The following is a 25,159-nucleotide window of genomic DNA, read 5'->3' on the forward strand; positions in this document are numbered from 1 at the left end:
GTTATGCATTAGGGGATGAACAGAGGTGAAATTAGGAGGGGGACCACAAAATGAAAACGAAATTCTCTCCAGTGAAAGTTTGTTGTTGTTCCGGCAGAGGGCAGAAAAGCCCCGCCTTTAAAAGTCATCCTCTGCGCCCGACCAGAAAATGAAGTGCCTGAGGGCGGAGTCTTAGGACAATTGCGGCGGGTAAGGGCGTGGTCTGTAATACTTTTTTATTTTCCACCCGTATTCATGACCCAACCCCGCGCATGAGAACTGGATAAGAGGTAATACCCAAGAGCAGTGCGACAATCCTAGCTCAGTATGCAAAGTAGCACTAAATGTCCTGGCCAATCACTGCGCGATATGTAAATTGGTTACCTTTCGAGATCATCGGAAGGAGGCGGGCCTTAGGCGGAATACGGGTGGGAAAGTAATAGCTCCTTGGCAACGGAGCGCCGGAGTCATGTATTCAAAGCGTCTACGTTTCTAGGATTGTACCGAATATTTCTCTTGCTTCCTCTAAAACAGGAGTTTCGGGTAAAATGGTGAAAATGGACGAGAAGAACTGATCAAAAACAGTGTCAGGAGGCGGAGGAATTAACTTTTTTTGTAGATATTCACCTGCTAACACCGTCCCTGGACTCCCATCACTGTTTATATGGAACTATGTCACTTGCTCTTCGCGTTAACAACAAAGAGGAAAAAATGCTCACGGGGTTGCCAGATTTCACCGCCCGATTTCACTCTTGCCGTGAAGGGTGAATAAGCAGAAACAAACGAGGGAAAAACTCCATTAAAACTCGTATTGTTTTGGTTCTTCTCGTCAAACAAAGAAGTCATCTGAGAGGAAAGTGTTCCGAGTATTTAACGTAACGTGTTCGTCCTGAATGTTACCGAACGCTGTCATGCCAAACTGAAGGCTCGTCTGACGTTAATGTGGCAAGATTCGTGTGAGGGATTTTTTTCTGTGAGGCAACATGAGCTGTTTCTGTTCGGTTCAAGAGGAGTTTTACTGCGAGGTGTTGCTCCTGGACGAATCAAAACTCATTTTAACCTCCCAGCATCAAGGCATTAAGGTGAGTATTGTTCAACTTTCAGCTCCTCAAAACCTCCAAGCCCCTCTCTCCATCTTTAGTGTCTTTGTCTGGTTGCCATTCCAGGAAAACCCCACCAATCCCACACCTATGAGCCAGGCTCATCTCCTCTCTTCATTGAACTGTTACTGTGCCACACCTTGCAGACACAATGATAACTCTGCATTTTGAGTGAGTGAAAGGCAGGGATCATCACTGGTTAGTCATTGTACTTTCAAGTAGGCTTGTCAGTATCCAGTTATTTTTGAAGCTGGACTGTACAACTCTCTCTATATATATTATAAACATGTTATTAATTAAGAACAAACCATACATTTATCAGTTTTCCCACATCAAATACACTGGTCAAATTTAGCCTATGTTCTATAATTTTGAATGAATGGAGGTTATAATTTAATTTTTAGGTTATCAGTTTTATTGTTGACATGTAAAAGACCCCCGAACCCTCAAACAGCCCCATTCAGTATTCACAGGTCTAAGAATTTGCAGTTAGTCCCTATCTGTGGTCCCACTACCCATTAAATTGAAGGGCTAGTTTTCTTCGGTGTATAAAGTAAGAAACTAAGGCCGTCTGAATCCACCCCTTTCGAGAATGTCTTTGGAGCCTTGCACTTTCAAGGTATAAATGCTCAACCATGGCACTGACTGCTTCCATAATTTCCAACAGTTGGATCTGTTTCTGAAAAGACAAGTTGGTTAAAAGTCCTATGGTGTTGTGGTAATGACAGTGTAGTCTCTTTAATTAGAAAATGTGATATGAATAATAATAAAAAATAGTAAAAACAAAGGTAATTTAGGTTTATTTTTAGCCTACATTATTTGTATCTGTCAAATAATAATTAATTTTTTTCCTATTTTGTCTTATTTGAGAGAAGAGGCTCTTTAGAAGAATCGACCGTCTGTTTAAAAATGTCAGATGTTTGCCATACGTCCTTCTTACTGCTGCAAAGACGTTTGTGTTCCTCATCTTCTCTGATGTTCTCATTTTATTTGTTGCTTGCATCCACAGTTTTGTTTAATGGCTCATTATGGCATGCATGTGTTTTTCTCCCTCTCAACCTTCCACACATGCATGTACACACACACACACACACACACACACACACACACACACACAAACAGACCATCAGCTGTATCAGGTTGCTCGTCTGCTTTTAATTGTTAATGCTGAGTATAGAGCGAGAGGGACCTTTGGCAGCTATTAGTGGAGTTGTATGTGGATCTGGGGACCTTATTCTGGACTGTATTTAGCTATGACTCCACTATAGTCTTTTAAGTACTTTGGTTATTGTTTCTGTGTAGAACAGGGCACAGAGCGGCCTTAAATATCAGAGGTCAGGAAAAAGTTGGAGTAGTTCAAAATGAAGAAGATTCCACTTGATATTTTTCATTTCCTCAGCAAAGATCATTCAGCTAATTGATAATTCTTGAGCGTGTAAATATTTTAGAGTCTTTTATTGCATCAAAGGGGACGTATTATAGGCTTTTTTGGGTATTTTGGGTTTTTTTACTAGAAGTTAACACAACTGTGGAGTCTCAGTGAAATGTATCTGACATAATTTGGTCAAAATACCACAATGATCAAACATCACCACCCTGATCAGAATGACCGGTTTTAGCCATTCTAGGGAGAAAGCACCTGTTTGAGGAGCCCAGGAGAGAGGCAGAGGGAGAAGAAAAGCTGGCATTCAGTCACTTACTCTTTGTTTTTTCTGCTCCATTCTCATTTTCCGAATATTTAATCCATTTTTTAATCCGAATTTTTAATCCATTTTATTATTTTTTTTTTTTATATATATTTTTTTATATTTATGAAGGCCTGTAATCCCAAAACATGCAACATAAAATACCTTTTTTTTGGGTGTGTTATCAACTTCGAAATACGACATTAATAATCCTATTTGAAAACCTCAGCTGTTTACATTAGTACAGTCATGTTCACTTGATAATCTCAGAACAGTGACACTGTGTTCAAAATGTGGTTAATGTGGTGAAAAAGCTACTTTAGACTTTTTAACGTTCGCCTCCCAGCGCTGGGATCTTGGGTTCAAGTCCCATCTGGGTGGAGTTTCCATGTTCTCCCCGTGTCTGCGTGGGTTTCCTCCGGGGGCTCCGGTTTCCTCCCACAGTCCAAAAACATGGAGGGTAGGTGAATTGGCTTCTCTAATAACTGTCCTGGTGTGTGAATGAATGTCTGTATGTGTGAGCCCAGATATGGATTGGCGCTCTGTCCTGGGTTAAACCCTAGTGCCCGATGCAGTCCTCCAGGTGGACGGTCGTTTCTGGTTGAGAGTACGCTGTGCGCGTTTGGCTGCCGCTTCTCGCCAGTGTGTGTGAATTGAGCGTTCTGAGCAGTGTAGATTGTAAAGCGTCCTTGGGTGTCTAGAAAGGCGCTATATAAGTGTAACGATAATAATAATAATAAAAAAAGCAAAGATTTCAGAAGAAAATGTGAGTAAACAAGAAAGCATGCGGTCTGTGATAAGCCACTGTGACATACCAGTTGCTGTGCGATGGTGATTTGGTTGTATTCAGCCCCAGGGGAATTAGTGTGGTCAGATCCTGATGTCAGATGATTATTCCTGGATCACAGATGCCACTCCAGCTTATACCAAAGGTACCGAATGGTGCTTCATCACTCCAGAGACTCATCACCACTGCTCCACAGCATATTGTTTAGAAACTGTTTACATGTTAACTTATTCTAAGCTTCACTGTATGTCCAAATATTTGTAGACGCTCTTTATAGTTAGGGAATACACATGAGAGTCAGGTCGCCATTCTCGATGCCAGGAGTCAGCTGGAGAGCCTGGAGTGATGGAGCTTCATCCAATTCGGTAGAACGATCCAGGACTAATCATACAACATCAATATCAGGAGACACCTTTGTTATCATGGATGAATGCTACCAAATCCTCACAGCAATGCTCCAACATCTGGTCTACATTTTTACTAGAAGATACATTCCCATTTTAAAAAAGATGGACAATAATTGGACAATAATTCAATATCTGTATATATCACTATAAATATCAATATAAAATGTTTCACTATCAATGATCCAAGAGGTTTTTGTTTGAATTTGATGTCATAGTGCTTTCAGTTCTTGGCTGGCATTCTTATGGTTCATATCGATATCGTATATAAATCGTATTGACCGAACTATATTGTGATATAAATTTTGGCCATATCGTCCAGCTCTAGTCAATATCATCAGTGCCATGATGCCAACCCTTAAACCAGTTGCTTATAGTATATGGGAACGACAGCTTTTGGTTCATCACTCCGCTGTGGGTCTCTGGGGCTGGAAATCTGCTCTCGGGTCTTAGCAGTGTCCCCTCTTGTTGTCGTGCCACACACTCGCTCATTCACACTCACTCGCACACACACGCATTGTGCACAAAGAGCCCATTGAGTTTGCCCACAGGGTGTGCGGGGTTCTGTGCGAGGAACAGAGCGGCTCACGTGTTTCCATCGCCACAAAAGAAAGACGGCCCACAGACAGAGGCTTAGACCAGCAAGGCGAGGTTTGTTTTCTCAGAGCAGCGCAGGCTGTGGCCTCCTGACATTCGCTAATATTTGAACTAAAACAAGGCTTTTGGTTTGTTCTCCCTGGTGAGATTTAAATCATCTTTGTTTTTCCAGTTTCCTCCCACACAATGGCACCCTTATTGTAACAGGTTGCATCCCTAGACGGCGTAAAAAGAATGGACTGCATTTCATGCCTGAAGAGTCTCCTGTTGTGTATCCTGCTAAGTGCCCTCCAGGCCACAACAGGAGCTGCAGCCTTAACAAAATAGCTCCAGTTATGGGGACTTAGCTTCAGTGCTGTCAGAATAAACCAGGCAAAGCTCTTCATTTGCTTTCGTGGCGCCCTGATTCGCTTATTGTTGATGTGTAATATTGGAAGGGTTTAAAGTCCTGTAGATGTATTTGTGTTGGTGAAATTCAGAAAGATCAACAGTAGTTAATGACAAGTTTTGTGTTCTGTATGGTAGGAAACGTCCAATGTGAGGAGAAACATGTAGCTAGGTCTGATGCTGCATTCCAAATGCCTTCTGCTCATTATTCCCTACATAGCTCACTATTCATTCATTCATTATCTGTAAGCGCTTATCCAATTCAGGGTCGCGGTGGGTCCAAAGCCTACCTGGAATCATTGGGCACAAGGCGGGAATACACCCTGGAGGGGTCGCCAGTCCTTCACAGGGCAACACAGACACACACACATTCACTCACACACTCACGCCTACGGACACTATTGAGTCGCCAATCCATCTACCAACGTGTGTTTTTGGACTGTGGGAGGAAACCGGAGCACCCGGAGGAAACCCACGCGGACACCGGGAGAACACACCAACTCCTCACAGACAGTCACTCGGAGCAGGACTTGAACCCACAACCTCCAGGCCCCTGGAGCTGTGTGACTGCGACACTACCTGCTGCGCCACGGTGCCGCCCCATAGCTCACTATATAGTCCACTATTATAACAAACTACAGAGGTCTGTCCTTCGAAGGCTGGTGAGTGTCCTTTGAAGGAACAGTCTACGGCCTGTTTGCCTGCTGTTACCGCCACTAAATGCCGCTCCTGACGGCACCTGCTCCTCAAGGGCGGAGGCAGAAATGCTCATTTAATTATTTTTCTCAGTTTTTTACAGCTGGAGTGGATTTCAGTGAAAAGATCATAAATAAATACATTGTAGTTTGAAACAAATACAGCTCTGTGATTGAATGTTCTCCTGCTGAGTTTACTGTTATAACACCTTTGTGACTCTTTATTCTTGTTTTTGGTTATTTTTTATAGTGATAATAATCAGTGCACTCTCATTTTATTTTTAAAACCCAATGATGACAGCAGATATTGGTGTAGTTTATTGAATTTCATTAATTAAACAAAGAAAAATCCTCTCTGCTCCTCGTCTTTCCTCGTTTGTCTGAAGTGCTCTCCTCACAGTAAAATAAACAGCGATCATGTAAGTCAGTGATTGTGGAAAATGGAAAGGCTATGTTAGTAATCACGACAGCTTTCTGATATGAACAGAGCTCAATAACACTCTCTTATAAACAATATTTTACTAAAATATTCACTGTGTTCTGCTACAGCTTCAGTCGCTGTGTATTTACCTCAGACCCGTGTCGTTTAACACTGCACTGTATCAATAATGATTTGATGTTGAATACAGTAAGTTTACAACCCCATTCGCTTCTCTCCTGACGCCGTAATATACTGAAATCCCTGTGGCACACAATGAACCATGGGAAATCTCGGCCGGTGAAGGATAGTACTGTTGCATCCTCAGGAAAAGAAGGACGCATTTGTCAGAAGGAGCCTCCGAAGTGAAATAGTCCCGTCGCTCTACTGTGATGTAATCAGTTTACAAATGCATCTTTTGAATGATGCAGCCCCTGAATTGTGTGGGAGCACATTGTGTTACCTGCAGTGTATGTTGGGTATCCACTATCTGCTAGTTTACATCGGTTGTGCTGTACTTGTTACAGTGCATCATGGGATTGCTTTCAAACACAAATTCAGAATGGCAGCACCTCAAAAAAGTGCACTATATACTGAATAGGGCACTGTTTTAGACAAATAACATGCAATTGTGAATCACTCAGACCTATGGACCCATGTTGATGTGAGAGCTCAAAGCCTGGTTGTAAAACAAACACAAAATTGGTTAATTGAGACCAGAGATGGAAGAAAACAGAGCCAAAACAGTTAAACAGCTGCTCCTTGACACTTACTGCTTGTTGTGTGACAAATCATTTAAAGCAACAGGCGCTGAAACTTGTTGTTCGGAACAACGCTGCTGTGGTGTTTGATCCTTGTGGTATTTTGAAAAAAGCCTGGCACAATGGATTAATTAAGACCCCAGGGAACTGGGATTAACTTGTGGAAAAGGGCTAGAATATGTCCCCCTTTAAAACACTAAGAAGCACTGGGACACTTGGAGAAAGTGAGGCTTAGGGACGCGTATAAAGACACTAAAGCGTCACTGATTCGGCCTCATCTCCCCCACCACACCCCTCACTCCTGCTGGATGGAGGAGGAGGGGAGGGTGCGGTGTTATATTTGGGAGCGTGCCTGGTGCCCGACACACATTGGCGCTGGCTCCGCACAATGGAGGAGGAATCCCTCTGTAGTATGGGTGTGATGAGATGGAACAGATTTCCTTTGACTGGACTGAATGGGGACTAATGCCGCCGTTGGACGGGGGTCCTCGACGCTGCGTTTAATGGGATTTCTAATGGGACTAGTGTCTCTGTTAGCACGGCAGCCTGCGCTCTGTTTTGCACGCTGCCATATGGTCATACTGGTTTTTCTGAAAAACCCATTTGTCAAGCACTTATCAAGTGCCAGGGAGGTAATTATTAACATTAAACACCCGGCAAACAAAGCACTAGAGAGGCCTTCTTAATACACTCGTCGTCAAAAAAATAGTGTCAGATTACAATCATATTCTGAAAGAAAAGAAAGGTTACCAGGATCAATAAAAGATTAAAAATGTAAATGGATACGGGCAACACAGAATGGAGCCGGGCTGCTGCCAGGTCAAACGCAACATGCCAGACGTCAGGGCACGGAGTTGTAGATGTTCTAAATGGTGTCCTGCGGTAATCTATCCTATGCAGCTTGGAAGTTCTCACACAGCTCCTGCAGATTTTGCGGCAGGGTGGAATGTTAAGAGCACATCGGTCAGGTCAGTCGGGTACAGCGATAAGGCTCGTGGTCGAGCGTGAAATTTGAATCGTTCACATGTCTCAAAGTCAAACATACCAATCAAGTTTAATTCCTGTTGGTTGGTTTCTTCTGGGTGCAACTGTTTTTTTTCTGAAGATGAGTGTATTAGAATCCTTAAGCCTCCTTTACTCCCAGAACAGTTGCATTTTTTGCGTCATGGACACAGCATGGAAAATGTGATGCTTTCCCAGTATGTAAGTGTGTTAAACCGGGTGTTATTGGATTGCTAAAATAGCTTGTTTTACCCTATTCTTGTACAATGGAGTTGAGACCTGGGGAGAGGACAGCTTTCTGCAGTAAGACACATTCAGTGTCATATTTATGGGACCGTTCCTGAACAATCTTGGCCCTGTGACACAGGGCGTTATCCTGCTGACAAAATTCCATTTTCAGATGGATGAGCTGTTGCCCCCGAAGGATGGACCTGACCTGCTGTGATGTTTGGACATCCTGCAGCATTCATTCAATGTTAACTTTTTATTAAGAGGCATAGCTGGGCTAAACTGGGGAGAGCAGGAGGTTATTTTTGTACAACCAGTGTATGGTACGATGTAGGGCTTTTGGCACTGGTTTTGTTGGCCCTATTAGCCTTCAAAGGCAATGAGAAGCAAATATACATGGACAGTAATGGCAAGTAGGTCAATGTTGTGATCTAGGTGTTTAAGAAACCTCAGTGTCTGTAAATGGGTGGAAAATGCTAACTTACTCTCTCTGCTCATACCAAAGAAACAACATCTGGAGGTTAAGTAATAGACAACTATTAAACCTCCAAATGTTGAAACGCATAAACCAAGTTGGGGATATTGCTCTATTTCTGTTCCATAAGTGGGTAATATTGACTTATTCTTACTGTAGATTGAACTAATTCTAAATGTGGCTAAATGCATGAAAGTAAACATAGACGTACAGTGCTATAAAACTAAATAACTCCAGTTACAAACAAGTCTCTTTGGTGATTCATACAGTAAGTAAAATCTTACAAACAAGTTAAACTTGCAGACTATGAAAGACGAGGAGCTTCTGAACGTAAACAAACCAACAAGAACAGAGTTTCCCCACAACTGCGGACGTTGCCTTTAAATGTGTATTGTGCATAAGAAATGAGCATAGCACTAAAGCACAGAATGTCTGTGCTGTCATTGGGCCATGTTTCAAATTTCTTCAGAGCAAGCATTTAGGCGTACGAATGACAGATGATTCTGATTGCTCAGGTGTTGCATATTCCCAAAACATATTAAAACATAGGTTTGGGAATGTGTAGGGTTGGTGGTTTAGATGTAAAAAAGTCCAAAAGGAAATTAAAACTGTATACTGTGTATTGAGTACAGTGTGGCAAAGAGTGAAGTAAGAAGTGGGTAAGAAGTCTCCTGATATAAACTGTCAGAACAGCCTCAGAACATTTACCAAGGCTGCTTTAAAGGCCTGTCAGAGCATTCCAACTTAAACTAAATTAAATTAAAATAAATCAAGAGCTGTACTGATGTCAGTGTGTGGCAGATTTGGGCAGTTATTTAGCTTATAATTTTCCAGTCAAAATACATAGTCAATATGAGGCAACACATATATATTTATTCTTCTTCTTTTGATCTGTAATACAAAGCAAGTGTCATTGTCCCACATTTATGCCTCACAGGTTATGCTGGCCTAAGATGACTGATATTCCCCACAGTGGTGTTGTGGTCTATTATAGGGCCTATTGTTTTCTTTATTCCCCAGGTATTCAGTGGTTTATTGCTGGTTTGTTTTTAGTTATTGTATGTCAGACTATATACAACACAGAATATAAAGACCATACAATGATATATGTTTCCCATAAGAGTCACTAGTAAAGTGTAAGGAAAGTGTGTGGGTGTGGGTGGGTGACTGTGTGATTTAGTGTCGAAGTTTACAGCCCTGCCGGAGACAGGTACAGGCATTCTCCAAACTTGCACTCTGAATGCCTTTGGCACATGCAGTAGAATTGTTCTTCTGCCACTTTCAGAAACACAGTCGTCTGCTCTGTTTATCCTCAAGCACACACACCTGTGTAATACAAATAAACACCAGTATCTGTATGCACCTCTGGTTATAGGTATTACAGTTTTCATATAAACAAATAGTTTTTAAAAAACAATCTGTTCCCACTATGTTTTATGAAATTCATAATTTTAATTAAATATGAATGTATTGGTCATATCAGTGGAACATTTAGAGTATGCATCGTCTCTGCTTGTCCGAGGAATTTTGAAATCTTCCGTTAATGTTTAATGATTTTAATGATTTTGAGAAACTGAAAGAAACGTTGTCTAATCAGAATCTGCTTTTTACGTGTCGTCACTGTCCAGTGAAAATCATGTACAGTAGAACCCCGGAAGTCGACGCCAAATGTCGAGAGAATTTCAACTCGGAGGTCGACCTTAAAACTCGGAACCCAACCCGACCCACGCAACTTTTGTAAACAAACGGCGCTCGTGTTGAGCTCAACTGACGCTACTTGGCGTCAGTTTACGGCGTCGTTCCGCAAGGTTGGAAGCTTTTTGAGGTTGTGGTCCAAGTTTTTGCGTATTTTACGCGTTTTTGTGACGTTCTTTAGCAAAAAAACAATAACAAAGATGGGTCCCAAGAAAGATACATCAGAAATATACAGTATTACTCACCTAAGAGTGTAATTGTTGATCATTTTTGTAGGGAAATAGGGAAATGTATTTTTAAAAAATTGATGGTCGAGAATAGGGTGACCAGACGTCCTCTTTTACCCGGACATGTCCTCTAAAAAATGTCCGGGCGGAATTTCACAATTTTTTTTTTCTAGAGCTTACATAGAACTTCGAGAATCGTTTCGTTCACAAACTAGTCCCTACTCCGATTGGTTCGGTTGTGTGAAAAGGGGGAGTGGATCTTCTGATCTTCTGATTCCAATCTTCTGATTGGACGGTCTGACTGTAGAGCTACAGTTATTGGTCAATAACCTTCTCTGTAAACAATTAATTGGTCAGTCCGCACGGCAGTAGTCCTTGTTTACGTCAGGCAAAGCCCTCATCTCGAGCAGCTATGCTGAAACGTAAATGTAAGTTCTCGGATGAACCAAAAAAGAAATTCCCATGTTTTGTGTAGTAAAGAAAGGTGTAAAGGACCTAAAAGCACACATAGGTTCAGCTAAACATACAACTACTGCAGCAATGATGACATTTGGTCAACCTTTAGAAATGGAAAACATCAGGGGCACATTTGTGCCTTCAACGTGAGTTTGCATAAAGCTGTAAAAGTCTGGACACCTCATATTCCAACATTTTGTCTGAAATTAAGGGTGTTACTGTGGCTTGTGCCCCTGTGCTGCAGTAACAGCGGCTGCACTTCTGGAAGGCTTCATACTAATGAAACATTTCTGTGATGATCTGATGTCATTCGACCACAGAAGCTTTACTGAGATCAAGTACTGATTGGGATGATTAGTATAAACCTTAAGGGAGAATTTTCCCTTACCTAAGGGATTTACTTAAAGGAATTGCATAAAATCACTTAACTAAGGGAAAACTGTAAATGGTTTACTGCAGTGACTGAGGTTTTGTGGCTGTGGTGGTCGATGGTTTCCATGACAACAATGCCTCAAAAGAACAATGAATGCCGCTGTTTGGGAGCTGTTTTAACGGATTTTAAAATATACAAAATGAAAAAGAAACAAGCGAACAAGACGAGAATAGCTAACTGGACAGAGGAGGAAAAAATTAACTTTTTGAAAAATATATGGAAAACGAACAAAGCGCTTTGAAGCAGCATTTGTGATCCAAGTCTAGTAATGCAACATCAGTAACTGATTATTGATTGATTGATTGTTTGATTGATTGATTGTGGCTCAGTGTAATGAGAACCTCACAGCAATATTCCAAGAGGTTGATACCACTGATGTCATAATGAACCATTAGCGGTGTAGTGTATTGGCAGAATATTTTGCAAAGTTTCATTCAGTAACTCCTTCTGAACTAAGTTTAGAGTAAGAATAAAATCCCGTATTACAGAATGCACCTGACTGTCATAACAGGATTATAGTAGGGTTATACCTGAGCATTGCTTTGAGTGTCTGGGCGTGAACGTGAGGGTTGAGGATTTAGGCGGCTTTCCGAGGAATGGCAAAAGAACCCTGCAATAATCTCTGCATCACCGGCTGTCTTTAGTCACCCGGGGGAACATAAGCTCCCCTGTCAAAAATAGGAATTAATGCTGATAGCACTGTTTTCTTTCACCTGAATTCCTTAAAGCTGTGCGCACGCCATTATTTATGACCAAAATTCCATTTTCATTTTCCATGTGGATGTGTATTTACGCACTGAGCAGCAGCATCACAAAAAACATTATTTTTTTCACTTCTGATTTTAGTACGTTTCAGATGTTACAGGTGTGCCAATGTATCCCAGCATTGTCTAGAGTTTTAGAGCTGTGTAGATTGTAATTTCCACAAATGTAATTTTACAGATTTTTTTAAATGAACTGTGCATTTTCAAACTTTTTCTCAATGCAGTGCCAGCATTCATAATTTTCTTGTGTTTAAATGCCATTTTAAAATTTGTTCAACATGACATTTTCTTTTGAGGAAACCTTGATGCTGCTTGCCATGTTCCAATTATTTCATCATTGCTCGCTAGCAGCTCAACAGAGTTACAGAAATTCACAAAGAGAGAGCTGTGCCAGACTTCATCTCTCTACAGGCTGGTTATAGTGGTTAAAAAAAGTCTGTTTCCTTTTTTTTATTATTTATTTATTTATTTATTTTTTAAGTGGCTGCTAGGAGCCTGCAAAAGAACACGCTCATAATGCTTTCCACAAATTAACACAGTCCCCTGGGCTCTTAATTAAATGTTCGTGATATGCTTTGGTCAAAATATCATAAAGATCAAAAACACAGCAGCGTTCCCCCCATCCAAACAGCCCGGTTCATAATCTACCGTCTCAGTGCCTGTTGCTTTTATTGATAATGAGCCACACACAGCTACATGTCAGCCTCCAAACACTGCATTGAAGATCCTTTGATGAGGGAGAGGCACAATTCTAAAGCCTTTTCACTCTACATAAGAAGCAGAGCAACATTAGAATGGCTTGTTTTAACCCTTATTTCTAATTACGGCTAATAATTAGTTAATAAAAATGCACTCTTTCATTATTTTTTTAACCCACTTTTTTCAGTATGACAGTGTTTTAATAAAAAGTTACTAGGCAGTATCATGACTGTGTTTACGGCCCCTAACCTAATTATAGTCCCTATGCTGTCCCTCTTCAGTAGCTTTAGACTTTCATCGCTCATGTCATCCCTAATGGCCCTTGAGGTTGTACCTTTCTCACTCATCACACAGATACCTGCTACAAATGAATGCAGAAAGGCCTTCCTCGTTTTTCATGTAATTGAAGTTTAAAGAACGACGTAGCACCATTCTGGGATGTATTATTAAAGGCCTCTCACGTATGAATTATTACTGACCCTGGAAATCTAATTTTAAAGCCGTCTGCTCTGCACAAACTTTGCCTCAGCGGAGAGCTTCAGAGCCAAACGCCTGGCTTTTTAGTTATGATAGACGGGCTCCTAATACCCTCTGGTCCAGCAGTTCCCAGTACGATCCCAGAGAACCACTGCATGGCAAAGGTCAGTGTTATCCCTGGTCTAACACACCTGATTCCACAGCTCAGCAACTTCGTGAGATAATTAAAGTGTGTTACAGGAAGGAAAACGTAAGGCTGGTCTTGCCACTGTCTAACCTGGCTTGTACTGGGCCTTGTAGTCTAGAAGGTACTGGCAGTATGTCCAAAAACATGGAGGTTAGCTGAATCAGTTTCGCTTATAACTGTCCTGGTGTGAGTGAATGAATGTCTGTATGTCCAGATATGGGTTGGCGCTCTATCCTGGGTGTGTCTCTAGTGCCCGATGCAGTCCTCCAGGTGGACGTTCGTTCCTGGTTGAGAGTACGCTGTGGGCGTTTGGCTGCCACTTTGCAGCAATTTGTGTGTAGACTGAATGTTGAAGGGCGGCACAGTGGCGCAGCAGGTTAGTGTCGCAGTCACACAGCTCCAGGGACCTGGAGGTTGTGGGTTCGAGTCCCGCTCCGGGTGACTGTCTGTGAAGAGTTTGGTGTGTTCTCCCTGTGTCCGCGTGGGTTTCCTCCGTGACTGTCTGTGAGGAGTGTGGTGTGTTCTCCCTTTGTCTGCATTGGTTTCCTCCAGGTGACTGTCTGTGAGGAGTGTGGTGTGTTCTCCCTGTGTCTGCGTGGGTTTCCTCTAGGTGACTGTCTGTGAGGAGTGTGGTGTGTTCTCCCTGTGTCTGCGTTGGTTTCCTCTGGGTGACTGTCTGTGAGGAGTGTGGTGTGTTCTCCCTGTGTCTGCGTGGGTTTCCCCACTGTCTGTGAGGAGTGTGGTGTGTTCTCCCTGTGTCTGTGTTGGTTTCCTCCAGGTGACTGTCTGTGAGGAGTATGGTGTGTTCTCCCTGTGTCTGCATGGGTTTCCTCCAGGTGACTGTCTGTGAGGAGTATGGTGTGTTCTCCCTGTGTCTGCATGGGTTTCCTCCGGGTGACTGTCTGTGAGGACAGTCTGTTCTTTCAGTTTAGAGATTTTTCTTCTCACCAGGGGTGCCCACTTTTACAGGTTCTCAGTCTGACAGGCTGAACCTCTAATAACTGTGCCAACAGTCCCTGTGTCAACCACCTTAATGTAGACATGTTGTGTATGTTTATCCAGTCCCTGACATATTCCCAGATGTATTTCTCGAACAAAATAGTCTCAGGCCTCTGAACGTGCTCGAAAGGGACAAAGGGTTGTTTGTCCCTTCATCATCAAAAGCAGTTTTCCCTCATTCACCCTGGAGTCTGCTTGGGTTTCAGATTAGACTTATGGTTTGCTTAGTGTTTTTAACTTTGGCCTGCATTGTTATTGTGTGTGTGTGTGTTTGTGTGTGTGTGCGAGTGCACGTTGGAGCTGTAGGCAGTTTGTTTCTGCAGTTTCCTAAGACTTTGACTGAAGCAGCATGCACAGTCAAATACGTCAATCTGCTGAGTAATTAAGTGTGTGTTTGTTTTGTTTGTGTGTTGCTGCCCTGTGGCAGTGTTTACTCTCACGCATTTTCACTACATACACTTATCCTCCCCTGCTGAGATTTTGGAATATGTTTCTTGAGTTTGTGTTTTGAACTTTGTGTTGTAGATGGTTTATACTTTATACTTGACACTTCCACATAATGTGCAGCAGTCTGGATCACATATGTAAATAGAAGAGGGTGTATTTTATAATTATTTTTTTAACATTTTTGTGGAGAAATGAATTATATAGGCAAATATATTTTGTGTATTTGCTGGTATTTTAAAACGTAGTTTGGTAACAAACGTATATGTAATATAGCCGGATGTATCAGCCGACATGTAGCTAGTTTTATTAGCCAGTAAAATCATGGTTGTACACCAGAGCCAATATGTACTGTAATATAGCATTATATACACATACTCCTTTAATGACTGTTGTTAATTCCAGACCTCTGAACTGCCCCCATTCACAGCGGCTTTGTGTATTTCTTGGTAGTTATGGAAACTGGGCGGTCCTGGGCCACCGTATGGGCAGTTTGTGCATCTGGATGGTTTCCAGCAGTAACCGAAAGAGTGAAAGGGAAAGGGAGATGAGATGATTTGGGCTCTGCTGATTGTTAAACACATGACCCAGGGAGGATAAATGGACAGTCAGGCCACCGGGAGTCAACTGTTACTCGCCGGTCTGTCTTTGTTCCAAAATGTTGGAGCAGCAGGGCAGAGTGGGGTCAGGGAGATGGTGTGTGTGTGACTGTGGAACATCTGCTGATGAGGATCCCTCTGCCACACACACACACACACACAGAGTTAATGTGCCAGAGTCTGTGAATCGGCGGTCATCACCACAGGCGTGGGCAGCAGCAGATGGTCAAGTCCCATCATTTAATGACCCTGTTGCCATGGGGACAGAGGGGCATGTCAGAGGGAGTTAAATGTTTCAAAGAACATCTCAAATGAATCTCCCCCTCCTAACCACACACACACACACACGCACACACACTGGCACAAGCTGCCGTTTCACACCAGACACATAAACAAACACCCTGACTAGCCTTTTCATCTCTCTGTGTCATCAGTGCTCACTGCTGGATGCAGATTTACATACGCAAGACACCCATTTAACTTATAGTAACCGTTCAGTTTTAGAAGCTTTACTGCTCCTTACAGTGAAGTTGAGGTCCATACTCTGGGGCAGCAGCAACTTGTTGTTTTGATTGGCAAGTATTAGTTTGTTTATTTTTTTGCAACCGCCATTGTCACAGTTCTGAAGGATTTTAAATGTTTTCCTTTTTCTTTGTGTATTACTAGTTGGTAAGTGTTTGTGAGGAGTGTGGTGTGTTCTCCCTGTGTCTGCGTGGGTTTCCTCCAGGTGCTCCAGTTTCCTCTCACAGTCCAAAAACACACGTTGGTAGGTGGATTGGTGACTCAAAAGTGTCCGTAGGTGTGAGTGAATGTGTGTGTTGCCCTGTGAAGGACGGGCGCCCCCTCCAGGTTGTATTCCCGCATTGCGCCCAGTGATTCCAGGTAGGCCCTGGACCCACCGCGACCCTGAACTGGATAAGCGCTTACAGATAATGAATGAATGAATAGTTATTGTTACATGCCAAAAAATTTGTTATATTTCCTAAAAATGCCTGGAACTATGAATAACCAAATAAAACATTTTTCTCAGATTCTAAACAGTTTCTAGCTCTCCCGTTTGTTGGTGCACTAGAAAATTTCAGGTGTTTGTACATAACCCTAGCTCTGTAAGTGCAAAATGCGTTTGGATTGTGAAAGACATATAAATGTTGAAAAGCATGGAAAAGGGTTGAGTATGTTGCTCTATTTCTGCTCTAGAAGTGGATGATATTGAAATCTTCGTGCCATTTCCGATGTATTACTTAAGGTGGAGCTGATTCAAAATTTGGGAGACCACTAACTACTTAAATGTAAACGAATACCCCAAATGGTACAAATCTAATCAGTTATTGTGGTAACTCAAAAAGTGAATAAAAACTTACAGACAAGTTCAACTTCAGCCACAGCTACAGTTGTTTTCTTATTCAGGCATACAATTCCACCTTAAGAGATTCTGAGCTTCTGAAGGAAAACAAACACAAGGTGGAGTTTGTTTTGCAGTGAGAACAGTTGTTAAAATACATTGGACTTCCAATAACTGGATGGCAGCATAAACTTCTGCATAGAAACTACGACATTGATGACAAGACTCGAGAGAACAGACATTTAAGACAGCAGAGATAGCATGGTGTAATATGGTGTAATCCTGTGGAGGATATTCTGCCACATTATGCTGCCTGCTATTGTGAAGCCCAAGCCCATGCGAGTTTAGCAGGAGGTGGATTGTGGTAATTAACTAATCCTCTTTGTGCCTCTGGGACATAATACCACTTTCAGGAGTCTATTTTTTTAGCTTTTGTTATCAGCTTCGCCCCAAGGATTGACACACAACTGCCACTCACTTTCTCTGCCTCTGAAACTGCCATTTTGCCTGTTACTTCAACCAGTTTCTCATTGATCCCAGCAAATGAGCTCAAATGCCACAGAGGAGTATGGATTCATCTTCGTCTTTTACAGTCAATGTGGTTAGGTTCATTATTTGAGTAAGTAATAATTAAGAATAAATATGATTTAAAAGAATATGGATTAACCTTTTCTAGGTTTAAATACACAAGATATTTCCCTCTCTCGTCGTCCAGCTCTGACCCCGTCCTGAAATTACATAAATAAGATGTGACGTATAAACCCAGCACTGTATGGTTGTAGTGGTCCAACAGTGCTTTAAAGATTAGTAGGAAATGCATACACCCTGATCACCCTAACAAAACCCACCTCTATGTTTCTACACTCACTGTCCATTTTATCAACTCCACTGACCATAATGGTGCAGTTTGTAGTTCTACAATTACAGAGTGTAGTCCATCTGTTGCTCTGCATACTTTGTGACCCCCTTTCACCATGCCGTTTCTTGATCAGGACCCCCACAGGGCAAGAAGAACTATTGTTTGGGTGGTGGAGCTGACGCAGTAACAGATGAGCTACTGTCTAATAGAGTGGACAGAGAATGGGCAGTGTTTGAAAACTCCAGGAGCACTGCTGTGTCTGATCCACTCATACTGTGTATATACAAAAGGGCAGTTTATTTTGTAGTAGTTATTCTACATGGCAAATGTCACTCTTCCTGTTTCCTGTTTCATTTCTGAGGAGATAATAGATATATTAAGAATCTTAAATATGAGCTCAGAAAGGTATTAGAGTGCTCATAAGAAATGAAGGAAACGGGATCTCTACAATAGGTACCTCTACTGTATAAACCTGCAACGTCCTTGAGGTCTGAGTGGATCTGACTTTGATGTATTATCTTTTATATTGTGTTTCTCTACTGTCAGAAGTGGAGGGAGAATACATTGTGGCTAAATACTCGGAAACACATTTCCTCTGCATATTTCTTTTCCCTGTGTTATTTTAGCAGTCCCACCCTGAGCCTCTGCATTGTCTTATCAGGGAGAGAGATAACACAGGAATGTGGGGAGCAGGTTCAGGAGCAGCTCTGCTGATGGTAAACAGGACTCGCCTCGTGCCAGTTTGGGTGTAGGTCTGGGGGAGGCACCAGTGATTTGATGAGGCCCAAGCCCAATCCTTAACAAAATAGCTGAAAGTGAAATACCAGTCATTTCCAGTAAATTAAAAAAAGATTGCCCTCAGAAACAATCCTCTGCTTTGTTCTGTCCATCAGTAGAGAGGTATGAGAACACCCCATATTAGAGTGGACCATACTGTCTTCCAGCGGTTCTGTGTGACTAGTATGGGGATTTTCTCTTAATACTGCTTTAAATGAACAGTCATTTTTACCTGATGTTTCATTGACCTGTAATAGGGAGAATAGCGTCTTTGTCATTGCTACTCTAGGCTCGGCACTGCAGAACCTGCACTATGTAACTTCTAGAGGAGTGAAGGAAACCACCTCACCTCCCTCCCACTTCCCCTTGATTTCAGGATAGTGCATTCATTCATTCATTCATTCATTATCTGTAAGCGCTTGTCCAATTCAGGGTCGTGGTGGGTCCAGAGCCTACCTGGAATACACCCTGGAGGGGGCGCCAGTCCTTCACAGGGCAACACAGACACACACACACACACATTCACTCACACCTACGGACACTTTTGAGTCGCCAATCCACCTACCAACGTGTGTTTTGGACTGTGGGAGGAAACCGGAGCACCCGGAGGAAACCCACGCAGACACAGGGAGAACACACCAACTCTCAGACAGTCACCCGGAGTGGGAATCGAACCCACAACCTCCAGGTCCCTGGAGCTGTGTGACTGCAACTCTACCGACTCTACTGCACTACCAGGATAGTGCAGTAAACATGAATTACGCTTTGAAACTGTCGGGGTGGAGCCTATGTTGAACAAAAAAATCCAATTACCTAGTGTTTCTTTAAGGTGCCTTTACATTTGTTAGTCAAATGATTGATATCTGATTTCTGTGTGGCACAATATATGCTAATCATCTTCATCATTATTCATAGATTACATGCATTGTGCTTTACTGTGAAGGGAGGGCTTTGAATCCTAATCAACATCCAGTGTCGCACTAGCAGCTTCTGTTACACAATCCACCTGAAAAATGACAAATACGATTTAAGCAATATCAGAGGAGAGGGAGTGCTGCTACTCTGAATATCTGCCTGAAGAGAATGATATTCACTACATCACTATTCTGTACCTTTAGGTAGGGAACATAATTTGACCTTATTGTATTGTAGCTTTTAAAACTGTGTTGATTTCATTCACGCATTTCCACCTCCAGGACTTTATATATATTATGTTGTATTATTTTACACAGTTCTGTAATGACAGATAGCAAATATTCACCTCTCCTTCTGGAAAAGAAAATGTAAAACAGTTTTAGGGAACAACACTGGACCTTTAAAGGTACAGGGGTTGGATGACAATGAAAGTGAAACACCTGGTTTTAGACCACTGTAATTTATTAGTACGGTGTAGGGCCTCGTTTTGCGGCCAATACAGCGTCAATTCGTCTTGGGAATGACATACACAAGTCCTGCACAGTGGTCAGAGGGATTTTAAGCCATTCTTCTTGCAGGATAGTGGCCAGGTCTCTACGTGATGCTGGTGGAGGAAAACGTTTCCTGACTCGCTCCTCCAAAACACCCCAAAGTGGCTCAATAATATATAGATCTGGTGACTGTGCAGGCCATGGGAGATGTTCAACTTCACTTTCATGTTCATCAAACCAATCTTTCACCAGTCTTGCTGTGTGTATTGGTGCATTGTCGTCCTGATACACGGCACCGCCTTCAGGACACAGTGTTTGAACCATTGGATGCACATGGTCTTACTGGTGCAGTGTGCAGTTAATGAAGATTGGCCACCAGGCTGCTCCAGTTTAGCCATGACACCTCCCACACTACAATGACAGGTGTTTCAGTTTCATTGTCTAACCCCTGTACATTTACACTGTTTGAACGTTTTGTGAAGATAATCCACCTGCACCTTACCTGTTTTAGAGCATAAACTCATGTGTAATATTGCTTGTATACATCAAGTGACTACAAATGCCATTTATTAACAGTGATAAACCAGAAAGGATTATGATGTGTTTGTTCATTTAAAGGGGTCAGAAAAGTGCAGGTCTCCTCCAGAAATGAATATTCTAAGGGCATTCTTGGGTGACTTCTTGGGTGAATGTGCTCTGCTGTTGTTTACAAGCAAAATGCAGCCTAGTGGTTTAAATCTACAAGTAGCTGTTTTAAAGCTTCATTTTAAAGTGAAAATCTACAATTGTGGGCAATTGCAGTTCTCTCTGGTTGTTTATGTTCTGAAGCCAATCACATTTTGAGGTGGAAGGGTGTGTTTGAGAGGAAAAAGCTGACTGTTATTTGTATGTGGATTACATTGAATTACCACAGAAACTCATTAGTAACTCAAGTTGTTTAGTTTTGCAGCACTTTTGGAAATGCAGTTAGCCCTCTCCTGAGTTTGGAGGCGTTTCCACTTTAAGCGATGCAAAACAGCAAAATAACAGCAGAAATAAGACAATATTACCCATCTATGAATAGAATAGAGCAATGTCCTCATTTAGGTTCATGTTTTTCAACGTTTGGAGTTGTACTCCAGATAATACTCCAGATGCCTCTGCCATTAGCCAAAACAGAGAGAAAGCCTAGCATCCCGGACTGAAACAGCTTGTCTTTTCACTCATTTACAGACAATGTACAGTCAAGCCTATTTAATAAATCCATTCTAAGTCCAACCATATAAACTGAGGGTTCAGTACTTCCCCCAACCCGACTGAAGAGGTCTCATTTTCAGAGCTGGGTCCCTCTAGGCTTTGGGAGGTGTGAGTTACGAAACTGACAAGAAGTGGAGTTATAAAATTTCATAATGACTTTGGAGAAGTCTATACCACTTTGCCTCAGTGGCCTTTGGGAAGGATGAAATCAAAGGTTTGAGTTACTGCTAATGTGGTGCTCCTTCCACTTGGGCCATAGTCAGTTTAGCTAACTAACACAATCCAACATATAACACCATCTAACATATACATCAAGCACTATTCTGCCAATGGGGTTATTATCTCCCAGGAGAGACTGACGGAGTGTGATCGTGATTAACGCCGAAGCTGTCCCCTAAAGTTTGCCACTCAGGGATTTAGTCTCGAGTGAGTAATGTGAACCACAGTGACGCATTCTGTGGCAAAGTCGAAGGGGAAAGTATGCATGTGTTAGAGAATAAGCCCAGCCCCGGGGGGAGATACCAGCCAGAGTTTGAGTTTCTCTCCATCTCCTCAGAGAGGTGGTGTCATTTGAGCCAGCGTGTGTCATAAGTGTGAGCTGTACAACAAATAGCAGGGGTGCCACATAAAAAGAGTTACTGCCGCTGACACACACATACACCCAACAAATCTTATAGGAGATCATATCTTTATCTGCTAGACTTAAGCACAAGTGTACACTATGAATTTAAATTGCAAAAGTGTGTTTTTAACCGAAATTCTCCTCAGGATTTAGCCATGTTTCCTCTAAATCATATAATGGTCCCAAGCTGGAAAGGCTATATCTGATACCCCTGAAGCCTGTTGCTACAGTGCAGTGTCATTGGAGTTCAGACTCCATGAAAAAGAACACTAACTGCCCATCTATGGGATGACCATAAAGTAACTGGAGAGAGAAGATTATCGTCATCAGAGAGAGAGAGACCCGTTGTTTTTTCTTGGACTCCCGTCCACCTTGTACAGCTATGGCATCACAGAGATCATACCTGCAATCTTTGGATGATTGGAAAAACACCAGATATCTTCTTCTTGCTGTGGCAGAATGCTAGACTTCTTCACTTTATTCCTCCATGTGATCATTTCTCATATAAACATTTAAAAATAATGGCGCTACAAAAGATGCTTTTCCACTGCTTTGGATCGGCTCGACTCGAGCTTTTAGCTGGTCGCTTTTGGACTACCACAGATTCCCCCGAGAAATGGAGCCGGTGACATCACAAAACACCGTCTCTAATGGAAACCACACGCATTGAAAACCACAACAACACCTGTGGTAAAGTTAGCCGCTGTTTACTCGTTGTATATTCGTATGTTGTTTTTCTTTTTTGGACTGAACCCGACTAAAAAGCAGGGGCTAAAAAGGTACTGGGTTCATGGCCTGTGCAAAAGCAAAGTTGTGTTGAGTCGTGTAGGTTCCATGCAGTAGAAAAGCTTTACTGAACCACAAATCATTCTTCTATGGCAACACTCAAAGAACCTTTTGTAGGACACAGCTCACAGCATAATATAAAAAATGTCAAACAAGTGTTGCCCTAAAGTGTAACACCTCAATCTGCATTTTAAGCCACACCTTACTTCTCAGTGGCAGTGGAGATGGAGCTAATTGTGTCTGTGACAAAAAGGGATAGGTACTTAGACACCATCTGTATTGCACTGTTCATAAATTTTATGGACAGAATTTCTCGGCGTAGCCAAATGGCAGCAGGTGTACGGTTTGGTGGTCTCGGGATTCCATGTCTGCTTTTTGCGGATGATGTGGTCTTGTTGGCTTCATCAAGCCAAGACCTCCTGCTCTTGCTGGACCAGTATGCAGCCGAGTGTGAAGCAGTAGGGATGAGGATCAGCACCTCCAAGTCCGGGTCCATGGTACTCAGTCGGAAAAGGGTGGAGTGCTCTCTCCAGGTTGGAAGTGAGATCCTGCCTCAAGTGGAGGAGTTTAAATACCTCGGGTCTTGTTCATGAGCGAGGGAAAGATGGAGCGGGATCGGTGCAGCGTCAGCAGTGATACGGGCTCTGTACCGGTCCGTTGTGGTGAAGAGACAGCTGAGCAGAAAAGCAAAGCTCTCGATTTACCGTTTCGATCTACGTCCCAACGAGCTTTGGGTAGTGATCAAAAGAACGAGATCGCGGGTACAAGCGGCTGAAATGAGTTTCCTCCGCAGGGTGTCTGGACTCTCCCTTAGAGACAGGGTTAGGAGCTCGGACATCCAGGAAAGACTCGGAGTGGAGCCGCTGCTCCTCCACGTCGAGAGGAGCCAGCTGAGGTGGTTCGGGCATCTGGTCCGGATGCCTCCTGGACGCCTCCCTGGTGAGGTGTTCCAACGCATGTCCAATGGGGAGGAGGCCCCGGGGCAGACCAAGAACACGCTGGAGAGACTATATGTCTCAATTGGCCTGGGAACGCCTCGGTATACCCCTGGAGGCGGTGGCTGGGGAGAGGGAGGTCTGGGTTTCTTTGCTCCGACTGCTTCCCCCGCGACCCGGACCCGGATAAGCGGTGGATAATGGATGGATGGATGGATTGCACTGATCTGTAAGAGCTTTCACTGGAAAATCAATACTTAAGCTTTCATCACAAATTAAACAAATAAAATCCCTTTTTCAGCGAATGTTCACAGTAGTGAAGGGATCAGGAACCAGCCAACCAGCTGTGGGATTAAACAAGAGTTCCGCCTCCTCATCTGAGTCTCTCCAATCACAGCTTTGGACCCAAGTTTATGTGAGAGTGTAAAGACAAGGTTAAACGGAGGAAACCACACACAACAAGTTCAGAGAATTAAGAATACTGATGAAATATATGTATGGTGAAAATGGGAACGGTAAAGAAAGAAAACCTAGAGAAAATGGCTAAAGCCCAAAGCCTCTGTTCCTCTCGCATCACTCCAGGGTGCTTGAACAGTCCCTGAAAATAGTTGTTCTGAACAGGGCTGTTTAGACATGGGGGAGAATGCTGATGTGTTGTTTGATCCTTGTGTTATTTTGACCAAAGCATGCCATTGATGTTTTGTTGTGTTTGACTATGTTTTGTCAAAGCTAATGATTAAAATGCCCTCCCTGATTTCCTTGAAGATCAAAGAGAAATTGACTTTGTGAGAAATTGTGTAACACAGCTGAGCCCATGCTGCATCAATAAGAGTCCTTGGACAAGACTCCAAACACAAGGATGTGGCCTTTAAAGCAATGCTACTGTAGTACTGGGCTGTGAAGCATCACAATGTGTGCCTTTGATGTGATTAAAATCATGAATCATAAGAGCGCCTGCTAAAATCTGTAAATGTCCACAGGCTTATAACAAAACCCTGACACTGTCACGTTTGCTATTGTCAAAATAACAGCGGCTTATCTCAAGGTCTACTGCATTTTTACTTTTTTTTTCAAGGTCAGTGCTGATCTCACAGCCCGACATTTTGAGTCAGTGCTTCTAGAAACTGTTATAGTGGCCTTTATGAGCAACTGTCAGCATAATGCACAATTTGAATGAATGTCTTAGCATAATTTTACTACTACAGCGTAAGAGCAATGTCACCCTGACACAATCGCGTTTTGCATCTGATCTTATGCTTGTTCATGTCAGGCCAGGTGCTCGCTGTCAAAAGGCATGAGTGTTTGTTTAGCTATCTGAAGGCCTTTCCAAGGTGAATGTCGATTTAGTGCTCTGACTCACTGTGAGGGATCTGAAGTGGGATGAGTCTGTTGTGTTCTGACTGAAATAATGAGAAGCAGTCAAAGGAAACCAGGACTGTTCAAAAGTCAGAGACCGCCATGTCATTAAATCATTCATTGGTAGTGAGCAATTGGAAAAATAATGTTAGAGCATAAAACAAATACTAGTTTGCTTCTGATCTCCGGGTTTCTTGCGCTAGCTCATGTTAGGCCAGGCGCCGACGCTGCAGCTCACATTCAGAGCCATGTTAAAGGAAACATTTCATCAGCGTCACATTAATATTTCAGAAGTATCAGTAGGAGGGCGTCTTCCGCAGCAGAGCGATCACAAACACCCTT

At 42.6% G+C, this 25,159-nt stretch overlaps 1 protein-coding gene across 1 annotated transcript in view; it reads left to right on the forward strand.

Annotated features, from left to right (window-relative positions):
* Window positions 1-416: 416 nt before the first annotated feature.
* The window catches only part of epb41l4a (erythrocyte membrane protein band 4.1 like 4A), a 62,962-nt gene continuing 38,219 nt past the window's right edge, over window positions 417-25,159 (forward strand). The window contains exon 1 of the mRNA XM_066650960.1: window positions 417-1,061. Within this exon, the coding sequence (XP_066507057.1) occupies window positions 963-1,061 (99 nt within the window). The 5' untranslated portion in view covers window positions 417-962. The remainder of the gene's footprint in view (window positions 1,062-25,159) is intronic.

The sequence above is a fragment of the Hoplias malabaricus genome, chromosome 18 (genome assembly GCF_029633855.1).
Source record: "Hoplias malabaricus isolate fHopMal1 chromosome 18, fHopMal1.hap1, whole genome shotgun sequence".
NCBI lineage: Eukaryota > Metazoa > Chordata > Actinopteri > Characiformes > Erythrinidae > Hoplias > Hoplias malabaricus.